The 10,787-nt window shown below is 37.3% G+C and overlaps 1 protein-coding gene across 5 annotated transcripts; it reads right to left on the bottom strand.

Annotated features, from left to right (window-relative positions):
- Positions 1–3,601: 3,601 nt before the first annotated feature.
- Positions 3,602–10,543, bottom strand: LOC143848737 (uncharacterized). Of its 5 annotated transcripts, none has more exons than XM_077357753.1 (4): positions 10,412–10,534; positions 10,023–10,057; positions 8,050–8,389; positions 3,602–4,180 (listed from the first exon to the last, which is right to left on the bottom strand). In XM_077357753.1, exons 3-4 carry the CDS (start codon positions 8,378–8,380, stop codon positions 3,888–3,890), a joined length of 624 nt encoding a protein of 207 aa, XP_077213868.1. In that variant the 5' UTR covers positions 8,381–8,389; positions 10,023–10,057; positions 10,412–10,534; the 3' UTR covers positions 3,602–3,887. The 5 variants fall into 5 exon arrangements, with proteins under 5 accessions (XP_077213868.1, XP_077213872.1, XP_077213869.1 ...); XM_077357757.1 differs by lacking the exon at positions 10,412–10,534 and adding an exon at positions 10,360–10,383; XM_077357754.1 differs by lacking the exon at positions 10,412–10,534 and adding an exon at positions 10,279–10,338.
- Positions 10,544–10,787: the final 244 nt, after the last annotated feature.

Below are 10,787 nucleotides of genomic sequence, written 5' to 3'. Positions count from 1 at the left end.
TAGGCATTGTATCCTTGGGATTTATTTCCATGGTAGCCACCTGCATAAGGCGGGAAATTTAAGTCTTTAAGAGAAAGCTTTGGCTTGCCTTGCGTACTTTCCTTTCTCTTCAAAACATCTTTCAAATTTTCTCCATGTTTCTTGCTTTAATCATTTACATTTCCACCATTTGTTCATCCACAATAGCAATTTGTCCCAACAATTTAAAGACTTTAATCCTTCCCTATATGGTGGGTATGACCGTGAGTACCGGCAGAAAGAAGAGATCATCATGCTTAATCAAGTAGGCGATTAGCGAGATCAAATTGGCTTCGAGATTCAACACGATGAATCAATCACTAAGTGTAAGTGAATGATGAACCTTTTTGTAAGAATTATAGAGGTATGCATTCATCTTTCAAATAGTTCATTTTCCGAACGGAAAAAAATAGGTCATCATTCTCCTTGGCTTTCGTAGAAAAAGTGAAAAGTTAGGACAATGTTTTACAAGGCCCAATAACTTTGAAATACCATTTGATATATGAGGAAACGTTTTCTGCGCGATACCTCAGATAAGTTATCATAACAAGAGCTCAAAAAATCATGTGGGCCCACATTGTTTGGATGATCCAAAGCATTCATTTGATAGGCCCTTACATAGATAGGGTGTGCCCAAAAAAATCAGCTCCATAGGATCATCCTAACCCTTCGATTTTTGGAGGTTAAAATGGACAGATTTGTGGAGGTTTATACCCATCCACTTTAACCTCCACAAATTGAAGGGTTAGGATAATTCTGTGGAACAGATTTTTGTGCACATTCTATCTATCTTTGGACTATCCAAATGAATGCTTTGGATCATCAAAACAATGTGGGCCCATATGTTTTTTTGAGCTCTTGCTCAGATAACTTATCTGAGGTATCGCACATAAAACGTTTCCCCTCGATATATATATATATATATACACTACAATATAGCGGGAGGAAAAAGAAATTTCTTTTCTTTTTATCTGAGATTTACACATCAGCATAACTCTTTTACCATTTACCCTTTGCTGCTATCTAACATCTACATCTGTGAGAAACTATTTGAGGGTAAAATCGTCAATATATTCCTGATATTTTACGTCTCTATTAGATGTCTATGCTTTTCTCACAATTTCTTTGTCTTATTCATACGAAAAGTACCGACACGGGTACCTGTCTATGACAATTATGGAAAAAACTACCAAGAAGAGGTATAGACATATGACAATGACGACAAAACTACTTGATATTTCGCATTTCGGACAACTTGCAAAATATTGACAGATTCCGGGCACCTGAAGAGGAACAACAATTATGGAAACCTCTATCGATTGGAGGGCTAGGATTAGCCTATGGAAATGATTTTACGGGCACAACCGATTGATGTTGTGTTCCATCACATGGATGGTTTGGATCAACCTATAACCTTCTATAGATCGGAGGGTTAGGATCAACCTATGAAAATTCTTTTTGGGGCACAACCTATTTAGGCAGTAGCCCATCTAATGGACGGTTTGGATCATCCTATGGTATGGGCCATCCCTTACATTTTAATAAAGTGAGGAGTACGATCATAAAAATACGGTGAGTAGTGCCATAATAAAATATGGTACTGAGGACATTAGCACTACATATAATTTGAAACAATTGTTGTTACTTGGATGTTCCTACGCTATTCAAGAAATACAAAATGATTTATGCCTTTGTTTGGATTGCCACAGTCAGGCAATGGAACCAGTATGTGATTCCGTGCTATTATCAAAATATGGTAGTGAGCATGGTTTAAAATTTCAGTTTCAGTATTGATTTCGGACCACTAAAATTTTGAAATTTCGGTCGAAATCTGGTACCACAAAGAAAATAATATTTTATTGGATATAAAATTTTGGCCGAAATTACCGAAATTTCAGCCGAAACTTTTTTTTGACCTATTTTAACAAAGGCACCCATTCAACCCACATATTTTTAATCCTACCCCCTCATTTATGCTTTTTAACAAAGGCACCCATTAAAGCCACATAATTTAATTCCTACCCCCTTCCTTTATGCTTTTTTTAATTATGGAAACCTTTATAGATTGGAGGGCTAGGATTAGCCTATGGAAATGATTTTATGGGCACAACTTATTGATGTTGTGTTCAATCACATGGACGGTTTGGATCAACCTATGATGTGGTCCGTACAATTCTTTGTCGGCCGGTTTTTTACTAGTATACTATATAGCAGAAGAGAAAATGAGAGAATTATTTGAATTTCTCCCAAAATTCTATGAGAATTACACATCACTTTTTTGACTTTTTTTTTTAACAAAGGCACCCATTCAACCTACATATTTTCAATCCTACGCCCTCCTTTATGCTTTTTAACAAAGGCACCCATTAAAGCCACATAATTTCAATCCTACCCCCCCTCCTTTATGCTTTTTAAATTATGGAAACCTCTATAGATTGGAGGGCTAGGATCAGCCTATGGAAATGATTTTATGGGCAAAACCTATTGATGTTGTGTTTCATCACATGGACGGTTTGGATCAACCTATGATGTGGTCTGTACAGTTCTTTGTCGGCCCGTGCATCGCATGGGTTTTTTTACTAGTATACTATATAGCAAAAGAGAAAATGAGAGAATTATTTGAATTTCTCCCAAAATTCTATGAGAATTACACATCACTTTTTTAATCACATTTAGGCCATATTTAATTATTTTCATTATCCATATTTAATTCCATCTTTTAATCACATTTAGGCCATATTTGTTTTGGATTTTGAATGCAAAACTGATTATTGGACTCAAAATTGAACATTTAAAAGCAGACCCTAAACTCATAGTCTTCTTACACCCCCGACAAAATAATTCTAGATGAATGCACAATTTAGATAGTTTGCACTCCCTTCTTTGGTAATGAAACTCCTCACTTCATCAAACACTTCCCAGGTTGGCTGTTTAGAACTTTTTTGGGAATTGCAAGAGCCATTAACAGCTAATTATAAAAAGAGGAATTCTAGACTGAAGGGAGCCCTTGCAAAAAAGAGGTGAAAGGGCTCTCCTATTGGCTACACATCACCATCATGCATTAAGAACGGCTAAAAGTCAAACATGATGGTGATCTGCAGCCAATGGGAGAGCCCTTTCACCTCTGTTTTTGCAAGGGCTCCCTTCAGTTCCTCTTATAAAAAAAGTAAATGAAGAGGAGTTCCATTACTAAAACAAGAGATGCAATTTCAAAGCAGATGTTGCAAGTGATGTCAAATGACCCATCTGTAAATGTCAAAAGTGGGCCCACTGTTTGCCCTAACCATGTCCGCACATTAAGAGCACATCTGTATGGTTGGGAGGCTGTTCTCCACAGGAATCGAAATCCCTGGATAAGCTGTTCCTGGTATTTGTTATCCCGCTTGGATAATATTCATCTTGGATTGGCCACCTTGCTTGCATAATAATACTATCCAACGTGAACAGAAGATTGCAAGCTTATCCAAGGATAAAATAAACCTCGAATTGCTATTCCCGTCCCCACAGAGAACAGCTCCATTATGTTCAATTTGCTGTGGCCCGTTTAGTATAAACCCTAATCAGAAAAATAATGTTAAGAGAATTTGGAAAGGCATCATTCTACAGAGCCAAGTGAAAATACACGATCATTTAATCAGCCTTTTCTCACTTGACGGGTTCTTTATTCACAGATATCCATGTACATAGTGTTAGAGAAAGTAATAGAACATATATATCTCATAAAGGGACTCACACCACCTACAGCAGAAGGTCTAAAAACACAATCAGTGAAAACACAATCAATAGTAGCAATAGTAGTAGTAACATAACAGTCAAGGAAACAAATACTTATACAAGTCAGTCGCGAATACGGTGTGTTCAACACAAGATCATTTCCACTTCTTGAACCTGAAGAACTTGCCTCCATGCTTCCCATGCCTCCAATGTTTGCCAAACTTTCCATGCTTTCCAAACTTTCCATGCTTGAACCTGCCATGGTGCTTGAATTTGCCGTGGTGGAGCCCATGGTGCTTGACTTTGCCGTGGTGGAGCCCATGAGTGAGGTGATGGGCTCCATATGCAGCTGCGGCGGCAGCAGCTCCCCCGGCTAGCATTCCTCCCATGCCACCAGGTCCACGCATTCCCCCGGCTAGCATTCCTCCCATGCCACTATGTCCAGGCACTGTAAATAGAGTATGGGAGGATCAGCAATTGCTAGGAGAATAAAGGGATGATAATAACTTGCTATTACGTTGTGAATTGTGTGTGTCACAAGAAGTTTTGAATCAGGGTTAGGAAATGTTCACTACCAGTCATCAAACGAAAGGATATTTTTCTATGATGAGAAAAGTGGATTAAGCATTTTAATGACATCCCTAATTGATGGAAAATGTTGCATCACAAATGCTGGGCGATTTACATGTATGTTTTCAACCTACACTCGTCGAAAATCTGATGGTATTTCCAAAGAAAAATCATGGAAAACTGGGATCGTTTTCCAAAGAGAAATTATGTTTTGCGTGGTCATCTCTGGGAAATCAAGGACAGTTCCAAAGACACGAAACCAAGAACCTTTAAATTTCCCAAATGTTGGCAAAATATGTAGAGAGCAGCAACAATTTCATATGTGAATAAAATATGAAATCATCAATGCATTTCTCCACTTTCAGACCATTTTGTAACCAACCAATAATGTGGTTTGGCTCCAATTCGTAAAAATAACTATAAATCAACAACTCAAAACTTGAAATCATCACAGCAGGAAACCATGAATATGAGAAGGTGTAGTTTATGCAAGGAGATACAAATCCAATCTTGATGCAAATTGAGGGTTTAGATCAGATTTGGGAACTTACACAGAAATAAATGGGTTGCTAATTCAATAGGGCGGTAAACAGACATTTCCATCCAAGATGTACTCCTGCAAATAAAGGGGGTTCGAATATATATATATATATATATATATATATATATATATATATATATATATATATATATATATATATATATATATATATATATATATATATATATATATATATATATATATATATATATATGAGTTAAGTGATTCTAGACTACCGACTAGATAGCATTATCTAGTCCGCCCTTATTAAGAGCCGTTCGATCTGTTGTGAAATGATCCCAACCGTACAACACTAAAAGAGGGCACGTAAAGAAAAGAGGCGCCTGTTTTCCCTCTCTTTCTCTCTCACGCACGCTGGGTTTTCTAGGGTTTTGGCTCTCAGAAGAAAAAAACACAAAAAAACAGGCGCTCCATTTCTACGACTCGAGGACTCTCCTCTTGTTGAAAAAACTCGTTTTCTGGTTCTATCCCTCGCTGGTGAGTCGAAAAAAAACCTCGGATTTACTCTCTTTTTCACTAGCCATGGTTGTTTTTTACCGTTTAATACCCTTGCCAGATATCTATACCTAATATTTATGTGAGGGTTTTAAAGTCATTTTAAGATAGTATCTTACAAGAAAGTCAACATTTGCGGCTGTTCTCATTTACGTGTAAGAAAGTCATTTTGCTGGAATTTTTTGCCATTGGGCGGTGATAAATTCACCCCCTTCTATTCACTCCTATTTGTCAAAAATTGACTATACAGCCCACACCATAGGATGATCCAAACCGTCCATTTGATGGCCACCATTGGGGGTGATAAATTCACCCCTATTTGTGAAAATGGACTAGACCGCCCACACCATAGGATGATCCAAACCGTCCATTTGATGGCCACCATTGGGCGGTGATAAATTCACCCCCTTCTACTCACCCCTATTTGTCAAAATGGACTATACATCCCACACCGTAGGATGATCCAAACTGTGCATTAGATGGCTACAATGTAAATAGATTGTGCCCCAAAAATCATTTCCAGATGATGATCCTAGCCCTCCGATTTATAGAGAAACTCTATATAATAAAAAAAAACAAGTAAACTAATTACCATGCCAATTATGCAAGCCATTGCCCTTTTTTATCATTTCGTATGTACGCCACTTTGAGTAATACAATTTCTTCAATTTCTCTATTGCCAATAGTTTTAATGCTTCTTTTAATTAACCATTACCTTTTTACTAGTATATATATATATATATATATATATATATATATATAAAGTGTTGGTGCGCTAAGCGCACCATGTTTTTTGGTGCGCTTAAGTTATTATAACGCCTCCCATTCGTTTAAATGTTTGGGTCCCACATACAGGAACCAATGGAAGGCGTTACAATAACTTAAGCGCACCACTCTCTCTCTCTCTCTCTCTCTCTCTCTATATATATATATATATATATATATATATATATATATATATATATTGACTGTGCTCGAAAGGTTATGAATTACGCCGGAGGGGTCCTTTGTTTCCCCTTTTTCTATGCCAGGAATGGTAGCCCTAGCATGTCCTTATCGTGGGAGGGGAAGAGATGAAAGATTCATAGTCTCGAAGACCAACAAGAAAACTACTGCGCTAACGAGCAAGCAAACTACTGCGGTTTAGATCAGATTTGGTAACTTTTAGAGCAATAAATGGGTTGCTAATTCAATAGGGCAGTAAAAATACATTTCCAAACAATTTAAACATGGTAATCTTTTACAACTAAAGAATTCATACAAAATTCATAGCTATTAACTTCATCCATCAATATTGGAATTTAATCTATCCAAGCAGTGTTGCATACATCAGAACTATGACAAATCAAACTAGCTAGGAAAGAAATCAGATCACAAGTTTGTGCAATTCATACACAATTCATAGCTATTAACTTCATTCATCAATAATGGAATTTAATCTATCCAAGCAGTGCTGCATACATCAGAACTATGACAAATCAAACTAGCTAGGAAAGAAATAAGATCACAAGTATGTGTAGCACAAATAACAGATCTAAAATATATCTACGCAATGGCTCAAATCATTATCTAACTAGTGGCAAAAGGGGATGGTCACAACTAACAAAGGCGATGGATCGAGATATTATGGTGATGGTATCTAGTGGTTAGGGGAATGGTTGGAAAAAAGAGGATATCAATGTGTGTGTGTGTGTGTGTGTGTGTGTGTGTGTGAGAGAGAGAGAGAGAGAGAGAGAGAGAGAGAGAGAGAGAGAGTATACTAAACTTCTTAACTCCCGTTCAATGTCTAGAACCAATGGGATTGTGTCTCACAGTCCAGATTATCTTTTCTTACTTGAATGTGAAATCTGAATCTAAAGTTCATTGCTTTTATATCCGTGATCAGAACCTTCTATTGCTTTATTCCAGTTAGATTTCAGCAATTAGTTAATTGTTTTTTTTTTGGCGTGCCATTTCATAACCGTTTAACTCCACTAAACTGAAGGAAATGATAGTTTTCATGCTCTTGATCACTCATTTCAATATGTTAATCAGCTAGTTTATCACCTCGGTAACACCTTGATCCATCTTGTGTTGCAATCTGGTATATTCTTATATCATACCTGCTACCTCAGGTTATATACTTGATTTCTGTTTGAGAATGTTTTCCTAGCAGCTCATTGTCTGAACTGTTCACACTTTCTTTGATACTGAATTTTCTCTCTGCGATGTGCCTTTTGCGCTCCCGACACTTCACAATGTTTGAACGTACATAACCAGAGAGTAGGGTACATGTAGTTGTTCTTGCTTCCGCCGCAGCCATCAGCGGGCCACGGGGCAGACAAATGGGTTTTGGATGTTTTAAGTTCTATCCTTTAAGTAGTGTGCCATGGATTAGAAAGACAAGGGGTTATATAAGGGGTTCAGGGTAACTAGTGTTGGGCCATGGGTACAAGGGTAAGGGTAGCAGGCCATGGGTAGTGATGCGGACATCCCCCACATATGTCCAATCAAATGTAACAAAAATAACCAGAATAAGGTGTCTAAGTGAAATAAAACAAACATGTCCTAAGCAAATAAACTAATCATAAGGCTAAATCAAATCAAATCAAATCTAGGCCAAAGCCTAGGGTTGTGGGCTTGTGATGTCACTACTAAGGCACAAATGGCTAAGTGTCACAATGGGTAATAAGATTAATTAGCTGTCATACCTGGTGGAGCAGAGGGACTAGGATAAGCTGCCGGTGGGTATCCAGCTGGGGGATATCCTGCAGGTGGGTACCCTTGTAGGGGATATCCCTGAGGCGGGTACCCATGTTGAGGGTAGCCTTGCGGAGGATAGCCTTGTGGAGGATAGCCTTGCGGAGGATAGCCTTGTGGAGGATAGCTTTGGGGAGGATAGCCTTGGGGAGGGTATGCCCCAGGTGGTGGCGGATATCCAGAGTGATGTCCTGGAGGACCTGCAAGCCCATATGCCAGATTTGAAAAATACCCTTTATCGTTTGTGTCTGAACCATCATACCGGTCCTTCCCACCTCCCATTGTTCTTAACTGCGAAAATGCAACAGATAAATAACTGTTATAATCAGGCCAGGTACACAAAAACTGATTTAAGAAAACACGGAGCTCAACAGACGGACTAAAATATACTAAAATGCTATAAGAAGTAACATTTGTGTACAGAAGCCTCCCTCATTTAATAGAGCACAAAATCTGATAATGAATAAATTTAAGAATCACGGTTAGTGATTTTGGAATTGTTGCAAAAGAAAGGATTGTAAATGCATAATAAATAGAATCAGTCATCATTGTCACCCCTCTAAAGATAATCAGTTAATCACATATCTTTAAAAAGAAGGCACCATGTTCTTTCTTTCTACCACAAAATTTCTGCATGGATCAATAATCCTAAAAAAGATGAAGATGTAAGTATATCGGCCCAAGGCACCAAAGTAGGCCCTGGGAGTGAACAGGAAATTTCAGTTGTTACGAGTATTGAGCTATTAGGGAAGTTTCAGGCCTTCTTTTAAGTGCTGGATTTGTTTAAGATGAATGATGAAAATATCACGTAGGTTTTAGGGTTTTTAGGAAGATAGATTACTCATGTAAGATGTTCCTCATTTAAGTTTAACCAATAGCAGGCTTACTCATGTAGAAAGTTGGCTTGGGGCTGAAAAGTAGCCTATCAATTATAACTAGGGTTAGAAAAGAAAACTGTGGACACTTAATTGTATATATACAGTATTCAATGGAGTAAACAAAAATTGATGTTTTCTTATGACACTTGAGAATTTAGAGTGAAGTTTTCTCTAGAATCATACAAACAGTTCTACTAAACATTTTTATAAGAATTTTTCTAGTGTTGCTGCTGATTTGTTTATTTTCTGAAAATTTCTCTATGACATCTGCCACATAATGACACTAATTCAGTGTCTCCAACTTCATCGAATTTGTTCTAGGAAATTACCCAAGTAAATGAATTTATAAAGCCTGCCTATGGCTTAGGCAACCAACACCACTAACCACTACCTAAGTTTTCAATAGATGAGTGTTGACTTTTGAATAAGATGTGCATTTTGGGAGCCATGCTAACAAACAACATTTCATACTTCAATTCGCATTGCAACTCCCAAATGTCAAAATTCTAGTCTTATGTAGAAAATTCCAAAAACCCCACCTGAACATCACATCCATGCCCTGTAAGGAGGAAAACCTCCAAAGCGTGATAAAATTTGTGAAGATATTTTCACGGATCCTCGCTTTTTGTTCAAGAATTTACACATCTAGAATCTAGATTAGGTAACTCAGGAAGTCATGAAACCAGAAAAAAATGAATCCTATATACAAGCAGATAGAGAAAGAGAAGTATCCAAACAGGCAGCACCCAGAAAAAAAAAATCAATAAATTACCAAACAAATCTGATTCCTAAAAAGGAGATTCTATCAACCAGTGGGTTGAAGTAATATAAGAACACATATACAAAGTCAGAATGAGAAGCATTAAACTCTACTAAAATCCATAAAACTCAAAGATCTCCTCTCAAATAAAACTAACATCCAAAATACAGCAAGATAACATATTTCTCTACAGAAACATTAGTAACTCCTTAGTCTCATTTTACAGATCAAGGAAATCAATAAAGAACGGAGACTTTAAAAAAAACAGATAAATCATCATACGAACCTAAAGCGTATCAAAGAAATGCAGTATATCAACACCTACACGAAGAAAAAACAGATCAAGAAGCATTAGAACTTCAAAGAAACCTAAATCCAAAGATTCCAAAAATTCTCGCCACAATCAGAGTCAGAAATTAGAAAATTTCAATGAAACCTTCAAAAATCCTGGTTCATCGAATCAAAGAACCTCCAGAAAACATGAATTTTACAGTCAAATAAAGGAAATCAGATCAAATTATTAGTAGAAATCGGAATCAAACCATGTTGAAATCGATTCAAATCAACAAAGAAGAAACCCTAGAAAGACTTATCCCCTATCTATCTACAGAGACATTAATTACCTCAGAAACGCAAAGATTAAGAAAAAGAAAAAGAAAAACTCAAAATCATTACCTCATAAAAGCTTTAAAAAATCAAATCCCCCTCAACTGCGGGGTTTTTTTTAGCTAAATATAGAGGGAAAACCAGACGGGATTGTACGGTAGAGATGAGTTTGGTAAATCGACGGCTGGATTTCAAAATAAACGGGCGTTGGCTTTCCCGTAAATAACTGAAAACGGAAACCCAGTGAGACTCGTCTGACCAGAAAAGGTGGCCCTATGATTTCTTACTCGTTAAGCTAAACCAGACAAAATATGCTAAGGGTGATAATAAATTCGCCCCCCTGTAGGATAATTGACACCCACTTAAATGAGCGTATGTGGCAGGCTTCCAGGCTTTTTTAACGTCTCCAAGGGTGCGAATTTATCATTGCCCTATGCTAAATAGG

This window comes from Tasmannia lanceolata, unplaced genomic scaffold (genome assembly GCF_043159265.1).
Source record: "Tasmannia lanceolata isolate RefF3 unplaced genomic scaffold, GAP_Taslan_0.1 ptg000016l, whole genome shotgun sequence".
Taxonomy (NCBI): Eukaryota; Viridiplantae; Streptophyta; class Magnoliopsida; order Canellales; family Winteraceae; genus Tasmannia; species Tasmannia lanceolata.
This window is presented reverse-complemented; position numbering and strand designations above follow the sequence as displayed.

Coding starts and splice junctions, on each gene's coding strand:
- LOC143848737 (XM_077357758.1), bottom strand. CDS start 8,380: ATGGGAGGTGGGAAGGACCGGTATGATGGTTCAGACACAAACGATAAA. Junction 4,181..8,049: donor TAGTCCCTCTGCTCCACCAG/GTATGACAGCTA, acceptor CTCTATTTACAG/TGCCTGGACATAGTGGCATG.